We start from the raw sequence: 24663 nt of genomic DNA, 5'->3' as shown, positions 1-24663 counted from the left end.
AACCATATCTAAACGATCGCGTATAAATTATAGTCATATCTAAACGATCGCAAATATATTACGCGCACGTTCTTGACGGGGCATTTTCGATATTTTACCCGGTGGGCCTTTGGGTTTTTTCTATTTTTGGAATTGTTCTATGTAGTGTAAATATTTTGTCGTTTTTTTTATATTTTTGAAAAGACCCCTTTTAAATTTGAATTTAGAGTTAATGCTCTTTTTTTCTTTAAAAAAACAAGTTTTGAATTTAAGTTATTTTTAATACAATTTTTTTTCATCCGTTTAAAAGGGCATTTATGGTTTCACTTTTTTTTTTGCTATATACAAAACTTCCTCATTTTTTTAAACTAAGAATTGCGAATTAGGGGATTAATTTATTTGTTAAATTTAATTGTATTGAATATGCTTTTTTTTAATTATAAATTAGTAAAATTAAGTCAATTTAACTTAACTTCGAAACATTTTTTTTAATTGAGATGTTTCTTGTTATATTTATTATTTTGAGTTTATATATTAGTTTAAATACTATTTTGGTCCTCGTATATTTAGTTTTTGTTCATTTTGGTTTCAATATTTTTAAAATACCATTTTTCTAGGTCTTTGGTTAAAATATCATTTTTCTAGGCCTCCATACTTTAGACTTTGATTCATTTTAAAAGTACAGAGATCAAAATGAACATTTTGGAGAGTTTGAAATCATGGAATACACAGTGTAATGAATTCATAAGGTATATAATTGATTTTTTTTTTCGGTGGTGGAATTCACGAACTTTTTATGCCTACCCAAGTGTGGGGTTCATAACTCCATACTTCTTTACTCGTATTTTCAAAATCTTTGGATCAAACACACTCTTTAAAGTACAATGATATAAATGAACCAAAGTCAAAAGTACCATGACTGAAAGTTATATTTAAACCTTATTTATTTTATATTTGTTGTATTAGTTAATTTTACAATTGGTTTACTATAATAGTTTTTTAAAAAACTACAATTATGTCCAAACTTCTATAATTTTTCAAAGATTTATTTATTTAATGTTACAATTTATCATTTCATTTAAACGTAGGGTTATGGAAAAAAGTGTGCATAAGGGGAAACAGAAACATAAAATTTAGTTGTAATTTAAAACATTATTTTGATCAGAGAGGAGATAGGAAGAGTGGAATCAATCATGTATGGTAATGACTACTAATTAACTCTAGTAAGTTTTAATAATGTTGCGGCATTTGGATAAGAACAAAGAAATTTAGAAAGAGAAAAGATGAACAAAAAAAGAAGCATTAAAAGAAAAAGAACCGAAGGAGAAGAAATAAAGATTAGGGAATAAGAAAAACCAATAGCAACTTAACCGAGACTCTTAGAACTAAAAAAAATGCCTTGTAAGAAACAATAAGAGTGTACCTCAAATCACTTCAAATGCCATTTGTATGCCCTATTACCTCTAATATTTCTTTAAGAAACCCACTTTTCCTAAAAAAAAACTAAAAGTTTTCGCCATCAAAAAATTTTACTCATTTACGAGGCCCAAAAAAAATTTCATATTAAACACATAAAACTATTTTCAGAACAATTTTAAAACTGCTCTAAAGTTTATCTCAAGTATTTCAAAGAATGAGAACTTGCAAATGAGAATATTAAAGTTGCTGTAAAAACTGTATATTTGTTGGCATTGTTTTGCCATACAAAAATAAATTATTCTTTTTCTCCTAAATGGAAGAAATTCAATATTATTGATAGATGAAAGAAATACAATATAAATGGATACAAACCTCACTCAAAAGTGAAGAATAGAACATACAGCCAAGCACAAATCCAAATAAAACCAAAAAGGAGAACACAAGCTCTCCAAAAACACGAACCCAACAAAGAAACAAGGAACCACAAGCAAACCACCAAACCACCCAAAGACCAAAAAGAACGAAGAGCTACAAAGCAACAACAAGATCCATCTATGCAGCCCACGAACTTCTTGATCAAACATTTCCCCCAATTTACCATGAGACATCCAAATTGATAAATGGAGAGTCCTCCAATTTCTGGATACTCCCATCCACCCCACAAACTTGGATTATAAATTTGAAACCTGAGATGCCGGAAGGAATTGCAATGTTAGAGGCATAAAACGCTTTTACATGTGCCACCCCGACATACTTCGGAACATTTTGCAACTTGGCAAGGGGATTTTTGTCTTCCTTGGCTATTTCCATGACATACATATTGTAGCGTTCAAATACTACCCAATCACTACTGTTATCTTTCAACTCCCAAGTGATGTGAACATCGAGGGTCCTTGTTCCATCTGGATCTGTAGTTCTTCTGACATGTGGAGTTCGGACTAGCCATGAACTAGGAGGAGGAAAATTTGGTTCGTCAACAGATCGAACAATGATATTGCCGAGCCTTGCAAAGTATTCAGACGATGAACTAACTAGTGGATGGTTTTTCATAACTACTCCAGGTTTGTGTTTTGGCACACCAGTTTGAGGTTTTGATCTGTAGCAGACGACATTTATATTTGTCAGTCTGTATCCACTCATTAGAATTCTGCCGACATGAACAAACCAATCAGGAGAACGTCCAGGCACTGCAAGTGGAGATGTCTCAATCACTTCAGTGAAATCAGTCGAGAATTGCTCTTTAATGTTGGAGACAAGTAAAACCTCTCTCTTATCTGTACTAGAAAAGAACTCCAACGAAAGGGCTAGTTGAGAATCTTCATTTGACATTGACTGCAAAAATTAAGTCGTGGACCAAGGTTGAACTAAATGTATAAAGAATCCTGTTATTTCCAGTCTAGAACTTCGATGCATAAAGAGTTCACTTACAGAATACATGAGAAATAAAGGAACATCCCCTAAAGTGACCTCTCCTTGAAAAAGTCTTATTTTAGAGTAGGAATTTTGCTCCAGAGTCCCTTTGAGTTCAATGCTTCCTCCTCCATTGAAGGCTATCTCAAAACTAGCAAATCCATGAATTCAGACGATGGGAAACAAATTAAGGGGTTCAAGAAATGAATTCTAGAGCCAACAAAAGTTACAATTTGCTATTAATGCTCCACATTCACAAGAAAATAGATACAAGCATTTCTACTTACTTTGAATAAGCTTGGACAGAAAGTGAACTTGAAGCATCAATTACATCAAGTATGGGCTGCAAGAAGTTACAAATGTTGAGTAAGAAGAATTCCAAAAGGGTAACTAACAGGCCTCCTTTATTGCCTTCAGGGGAATGAGCCAGTAATAAAATTATTTAATGTACACATAATAGGATTAAAGAGAAGCAGACCTTTCAATATCCTAATTCCTGGAGATATATTGCTTACCTGGAAGCTTTGACAGGACAAATTGTTCCAAGACGCATCTGATATTTTTACTCCATCCATGAAAACATGATAACCATGACCCTGGAAACGTGGAAAGAGATAGACTTTGACTGAGCAGTAATATTTATCACCTAGTTATTAATAAGAGACTAATTTTTAGCAGGAAACTACTCGTAGCTTTCAAATTAATCACACTTTGACAAGATGCCAATGAAGTTGATATAAGCAATAAGACACTCAATTTCTTTTGCCAGGTATCTTATACCTCCGAAACAATATAAAATCTACTTAATACCAAATTAGAAAGTTGGTGGATTACTTGGATGTCAACAACGCAAAACTATGTGATAAGCCAAATCATTCCCTGCTCATATGTTATTTAATTAAATAAAACATACATTGGTTGTGTTTTGGAGATACCAAAGAAATTATCCATGAAGAATCTGAGATGTATTTATTAGGATTTGTTCCTTTAAATTAGAATTTGAAAATGAAAGCATGATAATGGACTATTTAACCTTTAGACCAATGTAATTCCACTTCCACACACTCTATACTAGATAAATTTAAAAAGTATTAGACTCCTCAAGCAATTTTTTAAGGAACGCGTGATTGGCAGAGTTCTAACCTGATCAAAATTTGAGTAGAATGGTATTAATTTTGGGTAACTTCGCACTATTTCCCATGACTGCTTCACAAGACCCCACCATCTGTTAAGTCCAAAGTAAATAAATTTCTTTTTCCGATACGAATCCAAATTACATAAAATTGAACCTCAGTAAATATTTAGGAAGACGATCAATGGTGACTCTCCAAACAGCTCATCATACAAAAGACATATTTTAAAAAAGGATACAAAACTTTTCTAAAGAAAATAAAAAAAGACTAATACTAAATATACAAGAATAACACAATAGGTCAAAGTTCAACAATTAGAGAGTTCTAAAAAGACCAAAAACATAACAAAACGAAAGTTCGTGAAAAGAACAAAAAGATAACCATTCAAAAACAAGGAAAAATAAATGCATCCTCGCTTCAAGAAATATCTTAGATTGAAGAATTGTGGAGGAGCTTTGATGATCATATAATTAGCAATATCAACATTCAGAATAATTGCAAGGTAGAAAGATTGTCTTGGAGACAATAAATTTCAAGCATCCAAGAAATGATGAGAAATCTAAAATTAATAAAAAACACATAGGGACTATATCCTTCAAAGTAACCTCAGATTGGAGTTTAGAATGTCCAAAATTCTATGATATTCAGATTTTTTTAGTACAATAATATGTAGGGTGCAAGGGATGAGCATTCGAACATCTGATGATATATCCCTTAAACAATTGATATATGCTCAAGATGGCTATGATATTCAGACGCTGTTTTTGTAAACTGAGAACATCAATTAATGTAGGAAATTTAAAAAGGGCCAATAATGGTAGAATACTACATCAACATGATCCCATAAAAAGTTAATTTCATATCAATAACTTACTTATTTTGAGCAGTCTGAAAATCTGTTTCCTGCTCGCTCTCGTACACCCATCCAGGAGCAAATATGGCAGCCGACACATCATCCCTTTTCAGAACTTCCAGTGCAACATTTGTCTGATGTGCAAGCATATTTTTGTTAAAAAATTAATTCTACCGACCCTCGGCTGGATATAATTGAACTCAATATACAACGAAACAAAGACTAGTAACATGACATTCTTTTATACATGAAAGTTGAAAAGGTATGCGCATAGGCAACATGGGCAAACATATAATTGGTTTTACCTCAATAACAGAATTATTTAACCAGTTAATATCATATATTCAACTATAAAGGTGTCCAAATGTAACTATGGTGCTTGTTGACTAGTGGTAAAACATGTCAAGACTGAAGGGTTAATAGGCTTACATTCCATCCTCCACCGCCAAAGGTACCCCTCCCAAAAACATCAATGCCCATGTACACATCATGCTGTCTCTCTCCAGCAACAGCAGCAGACTTTTTAGGAGTATCCTCCTAAGATAACAGATGAAAGTTTTTGTCTGATCACTGATGTTATCTTTTCAAAAGGATATAAAAATGAGATGATAAATAACAATTCTAAAGTTGTGAAAGAAATTTAATTTCTTACTCTCCACCAGTAGTTTACAAATATTCCATCCGAGATATCAAAAAAAGCTTTATTTTTCTCATTCAATTCATTTTGCCAGCGAAGCTGACCGTCCACGGTTACACTGTCATACCTGTCCACAATTAAATTTTTTTTTTTTAAACAGTTAAAAGATTTCATAAGCTCAAGACGAAATAATTAAGAAAGTAACATATTTTAGCTTCTTAGGACTCACCATATAACTAAAGACCCAGGTAGCTTAGAATGCATAGATTGGGTTAAATGGCTCACAAATTCTTTCAAATGAGTAACTTGCTCAAGACTCACAGAGATTTCCATATTCAGCTGCAAAAACAAACTTTGATTGAGAAGAGACCATAACAAATCAAGAATCAGTTCATATTGTTTGCACTTTTCAATTTATTTATTTATCACAGGAATTACTTTTGTTTTCTATAATTAAGCCATCAAGGTTCAACTGTTTAGATTTCCTTGGGAAACGGAAGATATAGAAAACCAAGAAAATATGTTATCTCCTATCCCCAACATTGATTAGCATACTGCAAATAGATGTATATATTTTTACGACATGCAGAAATACTCGCAAGCATGTAAATTCAGAAAAGGAGAACAGAAGAAAAAATATGTCGTGAAAAAGTATTTACACCAAATAAGCTATAGAACTAATAGAACATTTCAATGAAGTTACAGAAACTGCAGTCTAGATAGGAAAACTTTATAAGCAATACCAGCCATCCATCAAATCCCAACGCCATACTAAGCTCAGTTAAGCGCTCCGCATACATTTCAGCAGAGTCCTTTGATGAAAGCAAAGTATCCCGGACATCTGTTCCCCCTCCTTCCACAATGAATGTCCCTAGCACCTATAGAGTAGATACCACTATTAATTTGTAAATACTAAAAAAGTACTTGTTTTAGTTATCATGATACTGTCGTTGCCCCACTTAGGAACTCATCCTTGTTCATAAATAGCTATATACATATGTAGTTACCAACTGGATATGATGCAAAATAACAATTTTTTTTTTTGGTCTAAGTTGATTTCTCGCGATAACATCAAGCGATGAAGCTTTCTAAGAAAATCTGGAAAACATCCCGAATTCAAAATACATAGTTTTAATTACATTATTATTTATAATATTTTAATTAATACACAATTACTACAGTAAAGGGAAAACAATGGACATATCTCTACTAATTTATTCATGTTCAAAATTTAGTCGATGCTTTATTTAATCATGATTCACTTCGAAAATGATCTAAAATGATTGTTCAACGTTGATTTAATAAATTCCTTGGGAAACGGGAGATATAGAAAACCAATGGGCACTACTTTAAGGAGATGTGGAGCATGTTTGGGATTGATTTTGAAATGACTAAAACCATTTCGAAACATGTTTTGTAATTCAAAATCAATTTTGATTAAAAAAACCATGTTTGAAAATGTAGAATCAAAAAGTTACATTCGGGAGTAAACTTGGAATATGAAACATATTATTTTATCCAATTTGAAATCACTCCAGATATATATGTATAAGCATCGTTATTTAAAATGTATGACCACAGGCCCACATCAAATGAGTAGAAAACTATTTTCATAATATCATAAAAGAATTTACAAACTAACCACAGCAGTCTACTTCAGACGCAATCCATGATAGTAAGGAAACAAAAAAGTATGCACCAGTAAAACCAATCAATGAACTGATGAGGTACCTTAACACCATGCCTATGAGCTGTATTTGTCCACAATGGAGGTGGAAGCGTGACCAAATCATGCGAGAAGTAAACAAAAACATCGATCAAATACCAATGCCATATTGCATAAGCATCTGGGTTAGTTCCACCCTGAATCCATTTATCATCAATATATCCACCAGCCATATCATGGCAAACAAGAATCCTGCGCCTATCAGGCAATGGCGCAGGTTGAAGAGGAACCGTGGATATGTTAAATGGGTAGTGAAATGAATTGAAGTAGGCCCTGGACTCAAGGTCCTTGAGTGTTTTGATAGGATAAGCAATAGGAATGGAGGGTTCAGTTGGGTCAAATGGAGGGGGAGGAAGTCCAGATTCCGACTTTGTTTTGACAGAGGTCTGTTGAGCCATTTTGAAAAAAAAGGATGGAAGTGTTTTGCAACAATGAAATCGAATGGTTCTAAAAAGGTTTCGAAAGGAGGATTTATATAGGGATAGAAAAGCATAAAAAACGACAAGTAATGATGAAAATAGAGATGAACATTTGAGTATCAGTTTAAATAAACAAATAAAGAACATTACACAGACTAAAATTTCAATAAATAATAAAGGAACGTTAAGAATTTCCATATAAAGCAGATTCGACGAGGATCTAATACTGTTATTAGATCAAATCAGGAAGGTTTTCTAATTTAATGGATAAAAGAGGCAGTGGGCGGAAACAGATTAAGGAAATGAAGAGTAGTTGATTCCTTTTTTTGTTTTAAGTTATTCCATTGTGTAAAAGGAAGAAGACCCTGAGGTTTTGATGGTGACTTCTATCTCCGGTAACTGCCATTGTTGATGCTGGTGGACCCCAAGTGGAAAGGGAAGGACGAAGAAGAAAGAAGAGGAAAGAAGAAGAAAGAAGAGGAAAGAAGAAGAAAGAGATGGAGACTCTATCTCCGGTTACTGCCATTTTAATTTTGAAACTCTTTTCACATTTTCAATATTTGAGGAAATCCAGACGAAAATGTATCTCGTAAAGATAGAGGAATGTCTTCTTGAAAAAAAACAAAAACAAACGTACGGAATAAATATGACTAAAATCAAATATAATAAAGACATGTAAATCAAATAATATAATAATACACATTAACTAATAACCATAAATAGTAATTACAATCTAAATAGAATGAGTATTAAGGTTAATTTTGTTTTAAGTTTAAGGGGTGTTTGGAAGAGGAAAAAGAAAAGCAAATAATCATTTTCATGTTTGAGACAAAGAATAAGGGGGAAAAGAATATGTGTAATCCACTTATTCCTTCTTAATCATTATGTTTCTTCTTCTCAATCATTCTCTTTCTTACTCTCAATTATGCTCTCTTCTTCCGTGTGTTGTTGTTGTTATTATTATTATTATTATTATTATTATTATTATTATTATTATTATTATTATTATTATTATTATTATTATTATTATTATTATTATATTATATTTCAAAATATAGTTGTGCGATATAATTGACGTTCGTCGTTGAACTATATTCGAATTTTTTTTTGTATTTCATCCTATTGTAACAATCAACTCTTTATACTAAGATGATGTCATTGCTATTAAAAAAAAATCTTCTTAACCAAAATGAAAAATAACTGAAAACCTTAAACACTCATTTAAAATTATAAATAAATAAATGTATGTAAAAATAAATTTAAAATAAACTTCTAATTCGACCATATCTACTTTTAAAGAAAAATAGTCAAAGAAGGCAAAAATATTAAAATCACAACTGTAAGTAAAAGCAGAAGCAAAAAGTTTCCCTATGGCACGTTACTGTCACTTCTTGTCATTTGCTGGCTTTCCTCTACCTCTGCCTAAAAGATTAAACATATAAAGAGTGGTTATAAACATATACTCAGTAAGGGACTTACTAAGTGTCCCGCTAGGAGTCTGTTAACTTCCCATTAGAGTCCTATAAAGAAGTACTCCTAAACTGGCGTGTTCTTGAACACACGCAATCTAATGCTCTTGTAGGAACATCTCTAGTCTTTGGTGAACCCAAAGGAACACCTAGGACAAAATTGGTCTTTGTTGAATTCGAAAGAACACCTAAGACAAACTGGTCTTCAGTGAACCCAAAGGAACTCTTAAGATAATTGAGCTGTAAGTGATCCCGTCAGACCACTTATATACATAGCATCTCATGAGACTGGTGATCTTGTTGGACCACACAATTATAAAAAGATGGTGATCCCTAGGGACACCCATGTGGGTACAACTCTAATAGACAAAATTAATAGAACACCCTATTCATGGCATGTAGCACATCATAACATCATAAACATGGCATGAGTATTAATCATAACGTTCTAAATCATGAGATCAATATTTCATGCATTAAGATTAATATCACCAGTCATCATCATTAACATAACTCAGTCATAACTATCAGTCATCATCATCAACATAACTCAGTCATAACTATCAGTCATCCTCATATTTCATCAATACATTATGCATTTTAACTACCTTAATGCATGATAGAAAAATCACATGCAACTCTTAACTTCATTACGAGGCTCTAGTAGAAGAATCTCTTACCTTGAGATTAGCTTAATCAAAAAATAATCCTAATAGAAATAACCAAGCTTTCCTAAACAAACAAGTCCTAAATACAGACAAAATTAATTTAATAATTTTGTTAACCAATATCTACCAAAATTTAATTAGGGTTTCCACTTACCAACAAATAGGTTCGAAACCAACTCAACCTTATGCAGAAATTCTCAGGTAACTACTTCCAAGATTCAACTAAAAATCCTTCAAGAAAAATAATCCAACTTAAAGTAAATTCCAACTTAACGTCCAAAATTAATATCTCATGGGTAACCAAAAGCCATTAAAAACTTACCAAAACAGGTGGAAAAGGACCAAAATTTAGGTTTGCGGCTTGGTTAAAAGGGGTCAGCTCGGCTAGAGGCTGAAAGCAGCTTGGAATGAAGATCGACTGGGATGTGCGACTTGCAAACAGCTTGGAGTTCGCACGACTTACGAGGAGGTGACAGCTCGAGTGGTTTGGTTTGCGAAGAACGACTTGGCTTGCGTTTGCTGAACTTGGCTTGGACTCTCGCGACGATTGGCGATTAATGAGGGCTCGTCGATGACGCTGCTGCACGGCTAAAGGACGCGACGAAAGATGGCACGGCGTGAACGATGGAGGAGATGCGACAGAGACTTGGCTTGACATTTGGTTGCACGATGAAGAACCAGCTCGATCAACGGTGGAGCGATGCGACGACTGAACAGCGGTGAAAGAAACCGACGGGCGATGGAGCAAGGGGCAGCGACTAGGGTTAGGGTTTGTGATGGTTTCTTGAGGATGAAGAAAATAAATAGTGTCTCACGCTTCACAAGATCTATTTAAGGAAAAAAATAATAATATAATTATTATATTTTTCCTTTTCTTTTTCTTTATTCTTTTCAAAACAAAATCGACATCTTCTCTCTTCATTTAATGCCAATCTAATTTTTTTCTTATCTTCTTTTTCTTAATCCTAAATAATAACAAAATTTCTCTCTCTCCACAATCACATCCACTTTTATCTTCCTAAATTAACATATATATTCTTAAATAATTATATTTTCTTTAGAATATAATTATCTTAACTTCATAATTTATTTAATTATACAATCATATATATAATTAATCATAATTTCCTCAACTTCACTAAATATAAATCAACCAATCACAATTCATTTAAAACAAATATTTCATAACACAAAAGTTCCAAATTTCAAATAATTAATTAAATATTTTTCTGAAATATCTAATTAATTCTAATTTCTACAAAAATCAAACAATTCCCAATAATAACTCAATTTATTTCCAATTAACACCTCAATAATTCCAACATAACTAAGATTATTCCAAGATAATTAAAAAATTAAAACTTACCTTATTTTGAGGCGTTACAATCTTCCCTCCTTTAAGAACTTTCATCCTCGAAAGTTCTAATCCTTGAATAGCTCGGGATACTGGGCCTTCATGTCATTCTCTCTCTTCCATGTTGTCTCTTTAACTTCGTGGTTTCGCCAAAGAACTTTAACCAATTCAATCCTTCTATTACAGAGCATCTTGACCTTTCTTGCCAAAATATGAATGGGTTGCTTCTCATAACTCAAGTTCTCATTAATTTGCAATGGTTCAAAGTCAACTTTTTGAGTAGGGTCTGTTATATACTTTCTCAATATAGAGACATGAAATACATCATGAACTGCAGAAAACGATGGAGGCAATGCCAAACTAGCTACGAGGCCAATCCGTTCAAGTATCTTAAATGGCCCTATAAAACGTGGACTTAGTTTTCCCTTCTTCTCAAATCTCGAAACATCCTTCATATGTGCTACCTTCTAAAAAACCATGTCTCCCACATCAAACTTGAGATCCTTACGTCGCTCATCAGCATAACTTTTCTGTCTACTTTGCGCTGTCAACATAAAAGCTCTAATATTTTGTATGGCTGCATTGGTGGTCTAAACTAGCTCAAGGCCTAACATTCTCTGCTCACCAACCTCACTCCAACAAACAGAAGATCTATAACACCTACCATACAGAGCTTCAAATGGTGCAATGCCAATGGTAGCCTGATAGTTGTTATTATAGGCGAACTCCATCAAAGGCAAATGAAATTCCTAACTCCTTGAAAACTCCAGCAAACAAGCTCGCAACATATCCTCAAAGATTTGGTTCAAACGCTTTGTTTGACCATCGGTCTAAGGGTGAAATTCTGTGCTAAAATCTAATCTCATGCCCAAGGCAATCTGAAGTCTTTTTCAGAACTTTGAAGTGAAACGAGCATCTCTGCCAAAAATAATCGATACATGCACTCCATGTAGTCTCACTATCTCAGTCATATATACCTGTTCCTACTTACTGGCAATATAAGTGGATTTCCCTATAATGAAATGGGCTGACTTCGTGAGCCTGTCAACAACAACCCAAATCATCATATAACCCTTCAGAGTCCTAGACAGTCCTGTAATGAAGTCCATAGACACATTCTTCCACTTCCACTCTAGCACACTCAAGGGTTGTAACAAACCTGCTGGCACACCAAGCGATACTAACGAAGTCTGCCACTTCTCTCTTTATATTTTGTCATCAGTAAACTCACTTCAAGTCCTGGTACATCTTTGTACTGCCAGTATGCATAGAAAATGGAGAACTATGAGCCTCAGTTAAAAGCTCTTTCTTAAATGCACTATCTACGGGCAGGTACAACCGTCTCTTAAACATAGGCCCATCATCAGACGATATGGAGAACTCCTTATCTTGTTATGCTTTTGTTAGACGGTGCTTCTCAACCAAAAATGGATCATTTAATTGAGCAACAATAATCGTCTGTCTCAAAGTCGGTTACCACTAAGCCAACTGTAAGTACTTCTCCTACAGAAACTACAATCTCAGCTCTCTCAAAGTCTCTGTGCAACGGAACTTGCTCAATAATAAGTGCTGCTGAATGTGATACTTTCCTACTAAGCGCGTTAGCTACCACATTTGCCTTATCTGGGTGGTACAAAATCTAACAATCATAGTCCTTTACTAACTCAAGCCATTTTTTCTGTCTCATGTTTAACTCCTTCTGAGTGAAGAATTATTTTAGGCTCTTATGGTCAGTAAAGATATGTATCTTCTCCCCATACAAATACTGTTGCCATATCTTCAATGCAAAAACCACTGCTGGTAACTTTAAATCATGGGTAGGGTCGTTCTGCTCATAACTCTTCAACTGGTGAGATGCATAAGCAACCATCTTACCTTGTTGCATCAAAATATAACCCAGTCCTTTCTTAGAGGCATCACTGTAAATCACAAAGCTTCCAGATCCATCTGGCACTGTAAGGACTGATACAGTAATAAGGTTCTGCTTAAGATCCTGGAAACTACTCTCATATGTTGTGAGCTCCAAACAAAAGTAGTCTTTTTCCCGGTCAACCGAGTCAAAGGACTGTCTATACGAGAGAAATCTTCCACTAACCTTCTGTAATAACTTGCTAAACCCAAAAGGTCGAGATCAACTGGTAACAACTTCAATCTTTGTTAGGTCTACAGAAACTCCTTTACTATATACTACATGGCCAAGAAAAGACACCATCTTCAGCCAGAACTCACACTTGAAAAACTTAGAATAACTTATTGGCTCGAAGAGTCTCTAAAAATTGATGTAGATGCTCTTATTCATCAGATCCATAAATATAGTAGGAGCATTTGTCAAACCAAAAGACATTACAATGAACTCGTAATGTCCATATCTGGAACGAAAAGCAGTCTTAGGAATATCACTGTCTCTAATCCTCAATTGGTGATAGCCTGAACGCAAGTCAATCTTAGAGAATACAATGCTATTTGTAACTGATCAAACAAATCATCAATTCTGGGTAATAGATATCTGTTCTTATCTGTCACCTCATTTAGCTCTTTGTAATCAATGCAAAGGTGCATCAACCCATCTTTCTTCTTTACAAACAGTACCGGTGCTCCCCAAGGTGACACACTAGGTTGAATAAAACCTTGTTCAAAAACTCTTGCAACTGGACCTTTAACTTTTTCAGCTCAATTAGGGCCATTCTATAGGAAGCTCTAGATACGGGAACAGTGCATGACTCTAACTTAATAGCAAAAACGATCTCCCTGTGAGGTGAAAGTCCTAGAAGCTCATCATGGAAAACATCGAGGTATTCTCTTACTATTGGTTCAAATGACAAGGAAACTTTAAGCTCTTTAATTTGGTGTCTACTACGCTAGCCAAGACACTTTAAGTACCCTCGTTGAGTAGCTTATTGGCTTTCATAGCTGAGATAACTTTGGGTAAGACCACAGTCCCTGCCCTCTTATACTTAAAACTAGCCACTGAAGGAGGGTTAAAAACTATCTCCTTGCAAAAACAATTTATACTTGCATGGTTAGCAGATAGTCAATCCATGACTAGAATTACATCAAAGTCTCGCATGTCTAAGACTAGCAAAATTACATCTTTTCATTGGACAACATAACTTCTCTAGATGGAGTAGAAACAGATAATATACTACTCAATGGTTCTACCTCTAAACACATACGCTGAACAGATATTAAGAATATAAAAGAAGGAGATGACCTAGAGTTAAACAACACAAATGCGAAGTACCCCAAGATTAGGAGCATACCTGTAACCACGGTGCAAGCTTGCTTGGCCTCCTAACAAGTAGTGGCAAATACTCTTCCCTACTGAGAAGTGGAAGTCTGGTTCGAGGTAGCCCCAAACAGTTTCTAAGGGAAAAACTTAACTACATGCCTTGGTTGCTTGCACTTATAACATACTATACTTCCTGCTAAGCAATGTTCTCCATGAGACCTCCCACAACTACGACAGGCAGGTAGTTCTTTCAAGGTCTTACCTACTGCAGCAATCTTCTGACGATGCCATTAAAAAACACCACCTAAACTCAGATTCCGCTGTGGCGCTATAGTAGGCTGCAACTTAGTCTTCCTCTTATGATCTGGGGTTGACCCTTTCCTTACAGCTTTGGACGGATCAACTCTCTCATGTAAACTCATATCCACTGCCAGATGCAATGTATCAGCGTGGGTGGCTGGCCTGAAGGCTCGAATGAAGCTTTAGAGGTTTAATCTGAGACGACTAACAAACTTGTACGTTGGTCATCGTTTTTTTGATCGGTTGTTAATGATACGTAATTTTCCGATATTGCACTTACAACATCAATTTAAAGAAAATACATGAAATTTCTTTCAGGCGTAACACATCAATTAATTTTTTGACACGAAAAACTAGCGTGCAAAACATTTAAAATTGACATCGTGTTTATGAAAGCTAATGAAACATGTTTTTCGATAAAAGATCCAATTTTCAATAAATAAAATATGAATATTTGTGTATTACATTTACAATACGAATTAAAAATAAATAAATTTGTATGGAGTAAAAAAAATAATAATAAAATTTTTTAAATCGATTGTTAAAGATACGCAATTTTCTGATATTGCACTTACAATATGAATTTAAAGAAAATACATGTAATTTCTTCGCACCTAATGCATCAATTAATTTTATGGCACAAAAAGTTTGCGTACAAAATATTTAAAATTGACATTGTATTTATGAAAGCTAATGGAACATGTTTTTCAATAAAAATTTTAAATTTCAGTAAATAAAATACGAATATTTGTGTATTGGATTTACAATACGAACTAAAAAAAATACATTTGTACGAATTAAAAAATTAATTTTTTTTGACATAATCCTTCTCATTTATTCCTTCCCCAAACAAGAATTATAAATAATCTCTCATAATCCTCCCACTTATTCCTTCCCCCAAACAATGATTATAAATAATTCCTCATAATCCTTCCACTTATACCTTCCCCAAACAAGGATTATTATAATCTTTTTCTTTTCATAATCCCCTTTTTCTTATTCCTTTCCCCCTTTATTTCTTTCCTTTCCCCAAACACCCGCTAAGAGAAAATCTAGTAGTGAAATATATCTTCAGATTAGGACATTTGTGAAGTATAGATTGTGAACTTGGCTACATCTCTAAATTTTTCTTCTTGTATAAGTTTTGCCCCCATAGAGGCTTGTAGGAAAATTTTGTCCTTTAGTCCAAAATTTCTCATAATATCAATAGGAATTTTTTTTTAAAAAAAAGTATAACAAACTTGCAATATATTTACACTTTATAGAACAATTTTGAAAACGAAAAAAGCCCATGGGCCCACAATGGGAAATACTAAAAAAACCCTAGTCAACATGTGATTAATCAACCACACGCGAGTGTGTAATTCTTATTCTAAATGATCATGATACGCGATTGTGTAGGAAATTTTACATGATCGTGTAGGAAATGATACATAATCATGTAGTTCTTTTTAACGATGGAAAATGCTTCAAATAACACGATCGTTTAGATCATATCAAAGTGATATTTAAACGGTCTTGATATTCTAGAAGAAGGGCTGTAAGAAAGAAAGAGAAGATGAAGCAAAAAAGAAAGAAAAAGAAGATGAATAAAAATAGAAGAAAGAAAATCTGGAAGAAGAGTTGAAGAAATCTGTAAGAGAAGATGAATAAATCGCAAAAAATAAGAAGAAAGAGAAGGGACGAATGGTCCGTAATATCAAGGGCAAATTTGAAATTTATGAAAAATTTCTATAGACTCTATGGACTTTTTAATTTTGTTACACAAGTCGTAAATATTTTGGTATTTTGTTATATTTATGAAAATCGACCATTATATTAATATATGCTATTAAGTTGATATCCACACTTTACTTATTAGTTGGCTGGAATGAAGGGATGGGAGGTCTTACCTAACAGAATAATTTTTACATAACTTAATTCTTAAATTTAATTGGAATTTGAAAATACCCATATATTAGCAAAATCATACAAAGAACAAATTCTACTAGGATTTAAATAGATTAAACATACTATTAAATTTATGAAATTTAATTCATGCAAAAAAAAATACTTACTTTTGTTGAAGACTCTAGATTTGATTCCTCTTTGGGATGGATATCATGAACTATTTTTAGGGAACACTACTAAAATGGAAACCTCTCTATGTTTCTAAGCAAATTTGAGATTTGGTTTGTGAGAACAAAAATCTTAGATTGGAATTTTAAAGAACTTTTGTAGAGAGAAAAAATTACAAAACTCTTTCCTTTTTTTTTTTTTTGTTAACATTAATCTTTTTCTTTTGCAAATCAAGAAAAGGAAGAAGACGTTGGTCAATGGGGAGGGAGAAATATATTGAGATTATCATTAACCATATTGAGCAATATTCGTTAGCTGTGTGCACATGCCACTAAAGACTTATAGTTAAACTCTTCTCACTGTAGATATATTTATATGTTCAAAGATACACTAATAATAACAAGTTAGTTCTTCACAAGTGTTTGTAAAACCAGTTAGATCAAATTACTATTTTACCCCTGAGTTACTTCTTAGTCCTTAAATATTATCACTCATCTAATGAACAACCTACTTGTGGTCCAACCAATAAATAGAAACCTCTTTCGTGTCATACAGAGGGTAAGACCCTTTGTTCAAGTCTCAAAGACACCATTTAAGGAAACACTCATCTACTTAGCTAAAGTCGAGAATGAGTGAATTCCATCTTGTGTAGTTTTGTCCTCAACTTACCACACGATCTTGTCCTCAAAATTATAGGTTTATTAAGTCGACAATTTGCTCATTTTCACCTGTACAAATCAAAGGACAATTATTCGCGAATAGGAGTTCATAATACACTTAGGATTAAGACTAAGTTGCCTAGGTCATCCTATTGAAATAGAAAGCTAACTAGTCAATGGAGTTACATCTAGTGGTTACTATTTCGTGGTCCAGTCTTATGCAGACTCATTGAATAGGATACACCAGCATGTTGGTGTTGGGTTTTATGTCCTAAAACTCGTAGATAGTAAATATAATCCATTGACCGTTATTAATAAAGTATTATTATTATAATTTCAATAAGTGTGATTGGTTATATTATTAGTTGTCTTAATAACCCAAATCCAATAAACTAACATCCTAAGCTATTTGATGAGTCTTGAATAGTATGTAGAGACATGCAAGGATCAATGTTTGGGATAAGCTTAAAGGGTCTATAGTATAGGGTTAAGACTGAGTACCTTATCATGGTAACACTATGGATACGGTTCACTTTGTTTTTGATACAAACGCAATGATCCAACGCGTACTTGTAGGTGACATGCCAGTGAGGGTATCCTATCCAATGAGTTTGCATAAGATCGGACCGTAAAATAGTAACCATTAGATGTAATTCCATTAACTAGTTATGTTTCTATTTCATTAGGATGACCTAGGTAACTTAGTCTTAATCCTGAATGTATTATGACTCCTGTTTGCAAAGGATTATCCTTTGATTTGTATGGGTGAGAGTGGCTAGATTGCTAACTCAATATGCTTATCATTTTGGGGACAAGATCGAGTGGGAAGCTAGGAATATAATCATACAAGATGGAATTCACTCCTTTCCGACTTTAGGATAAGTAGATAAGTGTTTCCTTAAATGGTGTCTCCGGGACTTGAACAAAGAGCCCTACCCTCTCAATGGCACAAAAAGGGTTTCTGTTTAGTGGTTGGACCATAAATAGGTTGTTCATTAGAGGAGCACTGATATTAAGGACTAGAAGTAACCTAGGGGTAGAATGGTAATTTGACCCAGTTGGTGTTACAAACACTTGTGAAAGGCTAACTTACTGATATTGGTCTATATCCGTAGACATAGGAATATATCTATAGTGAGAAGAATTTAACTGTGAGTCTTTAGTGGAATATGTACAAAGTTAATGAATATTGATTAATGTAGTTAATAAGTTTAGTCAATTACTCTCATATCGTTGTAGCTTCTGATCTGTAGGTCTATTTGGTCTCCTTCCTAGCTTGTAAATGATAATGGGATTTAATTATATTGGTTGTAATTTGAAATGTTCAAATATACTTTGGGAATTAATATAATGTATGGTGATACATTGTAATATAAAGTTTATATTTTAATTAAACTTTATTATATAAATTTAATTTTGTATATGATTCAAAATTAATTTATGAGAGAATAAAATATTTGAATGAGTTCAAACGTTAATTTAATGTGAATTAGATTCATATTAAAACTATAAGTTAAAATTTAATGTGTATATGATACACATTAAAATTATAGGTTATGGGAGAAATTTATATTTGAATATGATTCAAATTTGGATTAAATTAAATATAAGATATTTAATTTAGCAATTAATTAATTGGAGAATTAACTAATAGTTTAGCTTAATTTTATTTAATTAAATTTGATTAAATTAAATTAATTAAATTAAAACTATAGGTTATGTGAGAGATATTCATTTAAATATTATTTAAATGAAATATTAATTAAATATGGTTTAAATGAAATATTTATTAAATATGATTTAATTAATTAATTAATTAATATTATTATTAATATTATTTAATAATAAGTGATTATTAAATTAATAGAAAATGTGGGTGGTTTTCCCACGTTTTTATTTTTTCTCTCAACTTTTCACTTTTTTCGTCTGAAGAAGAGGGAGAGATCTATGTAACATTACAGAACAATTCTTAAAATTTCCTTTCTCCAATTTTGGTTCCCACAAACCAAATCTCAACTTAGAGAATAAGAAGATTTTCGAGTGGTGGTGCCCAACTTGGAGTTTTGTAGATCTAGAGTCGTCAACGTGGGTATGTAGTCCTGTTCTCTGCATTTCTCTGTAATGTAATTTTTTAGCATGCTTAACTATAAATAAATTAGATTTTACCAATGTACTGGTATCTTTAGGTTCCAATTAACATTTGGTAATGGTCTCTGCAATTCTTCTGCTGTGCAAGAGCTCTCATCCCTTCAATTAGTATCAGAGCAATCTCAATCTTAATTGAAAATTTTAAAATTTGCATTGGTTTGGTGGGATCTGCATTATGAATGTTGGTAATTTTGCAATTGAATGTTTCTGTAATTTTGGCAATAGATTTACTGTTTTGATAGGATCAAAATGTAAAGACCCATGTGTTTTTAGGAATTTTAGTTTGTAAATATGTAATTTAGAGTCCAAATATGGATTTTGGCTGTTTTTCCAAGAATTTCGATACCAAATTCTCCCAAAACAGACAATCGAAAGGTCACTAATGGTGTGTTTTTTTGCTACTGCACGGGGAAACAAGATGTGAAAAAAACTTTCGCGCGTCTGGAGGTTGAAGAGGGTTGATGTCAGGATGACCAGGGAGTCAGCACGCACAAGGAAAGGCAGCTCGGAGACTCACGGTGCGGCTCAGCTCGATAGCTCGGCTTCGGGTGGTTGGCCCATGGTTTGGTTCGGTTCGAAGCAGTCGGCTTTGGTTCGATGCAGTTCAGCTTCTGGCGTGTGGTTTAACTCCGGTTCTTTGTTTGGTGTACTGTCTGGCGTCAGTTCAGTTTGGTTTTGGTATGGTTCTTCCATTTTTGGACTGGTTCAAAGTTTTTGGGCCCAATTTGAAGCTTTTTGAAGCTTTCGAGACCGGTTTTGGAGCTTTTGAAGCACTTTTAAGATAAATTTAAAACTTTATTATTGTAATTTTGCTTTATTTTATCCTAGGGGCCAATTTTATAGGTTCAATTGTTATTTAAATGCTTTATGGATGTCATTTAGATAAATTCCACCTTGAGTTAAGCATATTCATGCATTTTTATATATTATAAATGTTATAATGTATGGTATTAATGCATGATTGTGAATTTCATGAGTAATTTAAAATATGTTGATAGTTTAAATATATGAAATTGGATAAGCATGATGCATGACATTACTTAGTTAAATTAACTGGTAAAAATTATGCGACGTGAAAATCGATGAAAAAATTATGCGACGTAGAAATCATGGGTACATTCATGTTCTTTGTATGTCTCTGTAATGTAATTTTTTAGCATGCTTAGTCATGACCATAGAAATTAGTTTTGTAATTACTTTTGCCAATGTATTGGTATTTTTATATTTTCAAATTAAATTGAATAATGGTTATGTAAATCTCCGTTGTGCAAGAGCACTCATCCCTTTAGTTAGATGATTGGGTTTGTATCAAATACAAAGTGGATCGTATATCCATGGTGTTATTAGCGTACGATACTCAACCTTATCCTTGTACTACAGACCCTTAAAGTTGTATTTTGAACGTTGATCCATGTATGTACATATAGTTCAAGACTCACAAAGATGATAGTTTATTGAATTTAGGGTTATTAAAATAAAACTAATCAAATAATCAATAACACTTATTGAAAATTACAATAATGACACTTTATTAATAATGATCAATGAATTACATTCACTATCTATGAATTTTAGGAGATAAAGCTCATGGAGTTTAAGATCCTAACTTGGGAATATAACTTTATGCTAATTGTTCTATTATATGTGCTTGGTTTTTATTAACATTTCTTGCACTTCTTTTACTTGTTACGAAATCTATCTCATATTTTACTGTCACCACTTAGCTTTAATATCATTGCTTTGGGTTTTCGCTAACTAGTCGAGGGCGCATTTTACGCCCTTAAGTAAAATTTTGCATGATCTCTATATCATATTCATAATATTTACTCAATATAGACATATTGAATTGGACCCAAAAGGCATTTTTAGGTTACCTTGGCTATGAGTTATTCTAGATATTTTCAAAACTAAAAGAAACATTTGTTGTTTCATCAACTATGTTAGTCTTCTCTTTGGGAATTTCAAAGAAATTTGTCACATCCAAATTAGTCAGGTTGGATGGATCAAATACATAATTATTCTAATAGGCACAATTGACTTCTACATCCCCCCTCCCCCTCCCCCTCCCCCTCCCTTTTTCTTCTATAGGGAGGCTTGATATAGATGAACTAAGTGTTTCGATGTACGACAAACACGTGACCAATGTCCAGTCATACCACATCAGTACCATGCTTTTTCATCACTTTTTGAATTCTTATTTTGTGGAGTTTTCCCTCTATGATCACCATTTCATGTGGTTCTTTTAAAACTTGGATTATTAGAATGACCACCACGAAAATAGTAATTATTTCTTCCTCTATCACGATCTCTACCTCGACCACGACCATGTCACGATTAAAATTTACAATATTCACTTCAGGGAATAATTTTGTTTCAGTTGGTTGGAATTCGTGATTTTTCATCAACAACTTGTTATTTTATTTGGCAACAAGAAGAAATGAGATGAGTTTCGAATATTTTGTAAAACATTTCTCTCGATATTGTTGTTGTCGGAGCATATTTGAGATATGAAAAGTAGAAAATGTCTTTTCCAACATGTCCGTATAAGTAATTTTTTTCTCCACATGACAACAATTTTGAACTAATTCTAAATATGTAAGGCCTTGATCCCAAAAAAGAAGTCCTAATGAGAAGGACCCTTGTTGGAAGGTTTATTCGGGTAAGTGTTGAGACATTCTGCAAGGAATGATGCGAAAGAAAGTAGGCTATACAAAGAGAAAAGCGTAAGCCAATGTGTAACGACCCAACTTTTTGGACTAAGCTGAGGTCACTACGTAGTACTAAGATTCGACAGTAAAAACACATAAACTCATAAAAGATCGGTTACGATTCATTAAAAAAATTTAAAATATCACAAACGCAATTTCGGGCCCTATTCTAAACACGTTCCCAAGAGTTTCAAAATATTGTGCTCAAATCATCAAAACACAAAACCACCAATCAAATGTTCTAACCATGACTCGATCTGATAATAAAAAAACATAACAAGTAATAAAATACATCAGCGGAAGCATAAAGAAAATCAGACGCGTCTATATGGCCTTCACGCATCCTTCTTGCCCCTCACCGGTCTGCCCCTCGCCATACCCTTACCTGAAAAGTTAAAGAGAAAAAGGGTGAGTATAAAGTATACCCAGTAAGGGACCCACTACTGGGCCCGTTAGGGTGATAACAGTTACCTTCCTATTAAGGGGTACCCTACGTAAACAGTCTAGTGGTTCCGTAGAACGCACACATCAATCAGTCTAGTGATCCCGTCGGATGCACATATCAGTCTAGTGATCCCGAAGGATGCACATATCAGTCTCGTGATCACGAAGGATACACATAGCAGTCTCGTGATCCTAAAGGATACACATATCAGTCTAGTGATCCCGAAGGATGCACATATCAGTCTCGTGATCCCGAAGGATACCGTGCCTATAAGGTACGCTACCCATAGATAAAGCTAACTGTTACCCCTCAGTCCATACTAAACCGTCTACAACAGTCACGTCACAATAACATTCAAGTTAGCGTTTCAGTTTATAAGCTTAACCAGTCCGACAATTTAAGTTTAATCAACAGTCTTCTTGTCGCTATATGTATGTCTAACCCACACTTTATCGTGAAAATCCCTAAATTTAGTCTAATAGTCAAATCACCACTTTGTAAATCCCCCTGAAGGTACTTCGTCTCAAATCAAACCCTAGCTCATCTACAGGTAATCTATTTTATGCATAACGTCCATATTAGGCATAACAATCGTATTCAGTTTACAGCACCACTCAACCGCGTATACACAATCTACCCAAGAGATTTCCAAACCCTTGGTACCTCCACGACATAATTCATAACCAGTATCTTGATAACAGACTTCAACTTTATATAACATTAAGATTTTCATAATCCATCGGCATTACTATTCCAATTGACAGCACAGCCCATCAACATAACCACAATACAGAGAACATCAGGCCATCAGTACCCATCAACAGAACAACTCATTACATATATAATAGTACATAGGCTACAACTAACGGTCACGTTACCTTTAATCGGTCAAGAGCATATAAGTGATATGTACTAGTCAAACATGCGTCAATCAATTCAATACAGTTACCATTGTATAATTCCCATGTGGGTTACTACGTTTCCAGTCTCGATCCGAGGTCCAGTAGTAAGAAATCCCTTACCTGAGATGTAGCTAAAATCTTGTTCAGTCCGCATCCAAACTAATCCACCTAACCACAAACATACGGGTTTAACAATGACATCACCACAATCCACAGTACAAAACGCTCCAAAGCAACAACTACCGACTTACCCAAGTAGAAGAGAGTTGGCTTCTACTGCACTTACCGTAAAATTCCTAAACTCGAGCATCACCTCCCCAACACCTTTAGGGGATCAACAGATAACCCAATCAATCAATTCAACATTTTAATCCGACATTTAGGCTCTCACTGAATATTGAAAACATTTGAAATTCCTCACATTCTCCTTACCAAGAGTCACCAAGACTCGGCACGAATGGACACGACTTAAGTGGCCCGGTGGATCAAGAGATTGGCTTGGAAAATCGACTTGGCTTGGGAGGCGGCTCGGCTCGACTCGACACAGTTCTGTTATCGGCTCGCGGCTCGGCTCTCGGCTCGTGGCTCAGCTGGTTTAGTTCTAGGCTCGTGGCTCGGGTTGGCTCAGTTTTTGGCTCGCGGCTCGGCTCGACTCAGGTCTCGACTCGCGGCTCGGCTCGGCTCGATAGGCTCGACTTGCTTGACTCGGCTCGACTCGATCGTCTGTAGTCGGCGCACACGCAACGACTGTTTTCCCTTTTGCTTCACTCGATGACGGTCGAAAGGGAAGAAGCACGGCGGAAATGGAAGGGCAGCTTGCTCGGGTACACGAGATGAAGAGAGAAAGAGCGTCAGAGGTGGCAGAGACGAAGAGAGAGGGAGAGAGTGTCGGCTGCGTACGGTCGGATGACCGATTTTGGGAACCCGTCGGCGGCTGACCGTGCGCGGACGAAGAATAGGGACGTGGCTGCGGACGTCGGCGTTACGAGGCGGACGACGAAAGAGACGGAGATGGCTTGCTGGCGCTGATGGAAAAGAAGGAGAAGATTGAGAGAGGCGGTGGTGGCGTCGGGTGGAAAAGAAAGAAAAAAAACTGAAGAAGAAGGAGAAGGAGAAGAAGAAACACGGGGAGGGGGGGAGGCGGCGC

The 24663-nt window shown here is 34.4% G+C and overlaps 1 protein-coding gene across 1 annotated transcript; it reads right to left on the bottom strand.

Annotated features, from left to right (window-relative positions):
• Positions 1-1693: 1693 nt before the first annotated feature.
• On the bottom strand, positions 1694-8195 carry LOC103495146 (cytosolic endo-beta-N-acetylglucosaminidase 1-like). The gene is made up of 11 exons (XM_008456610.3): positions 7163-8195; positions 6175-6309; positions 5661-5770; positions 5447-5558; positions 5224-5331; positions 4816-4928; positions 3952-4033; positions 3324-3404; positions 3096-3151; positions 2827-2959; positions 1694-2730 (listed from the first exon to the last, which is right to left on the bottom strand). The coding sequence occupies exons 1-11, from the start codon at positions 7772-7774 to the stop codon at positions 1993-1995; spliced, it is 2280 nt and encodes a 759-aa protein (XP_008454832.3). The 5' UTR covers positions 7775-8195; the 3' UTR covers positions 1694-1992.
• Between the last annotated feature and the right edge of the window lie 16468 nt (positions 8196-24663).

This window comes from Cucumis melo, chromosome 10, assembly GCF_025177605.1.
Source record: "Cucumis melo cultivar AY chromosome 10, USDA_Cmelo_AY_1.0, whole genome shotgun sequence".
Taxonomy (NCBI): Eukaryota; Viridiplantae; Streptophyta; class Magnoliopsida; order Cucurbitales; family Cucurbitaceae; genus Cucumis; species Cucumis melo.
This window is presented reverse-complemented; position numbering and strand designations above follow the sequence as displayed.

Coding starts and splice junctions, on each gene's coding strand:
- LOC103495146 (XM_008456610.3), bottom strand. CDS start 7,774: ATGGAAATTCTTAACGTTCCTTTATTATTTATTGAAATTTTAGTCTGT. Junction 3,152..3,323: donor TGTCCTGTCAAAGCTTCCAG/GTAAGCAATATA, acceptor AACTTCTTGCAG/CCCATACTTGATGTAATTGA. Junction 2,731..2,826: donor CTTTATTTCTCATGTATTCT/GTAAGTGAACTC, acceptor TAATTTTTGCAG/TCAATGTCAAATGAAGATTC.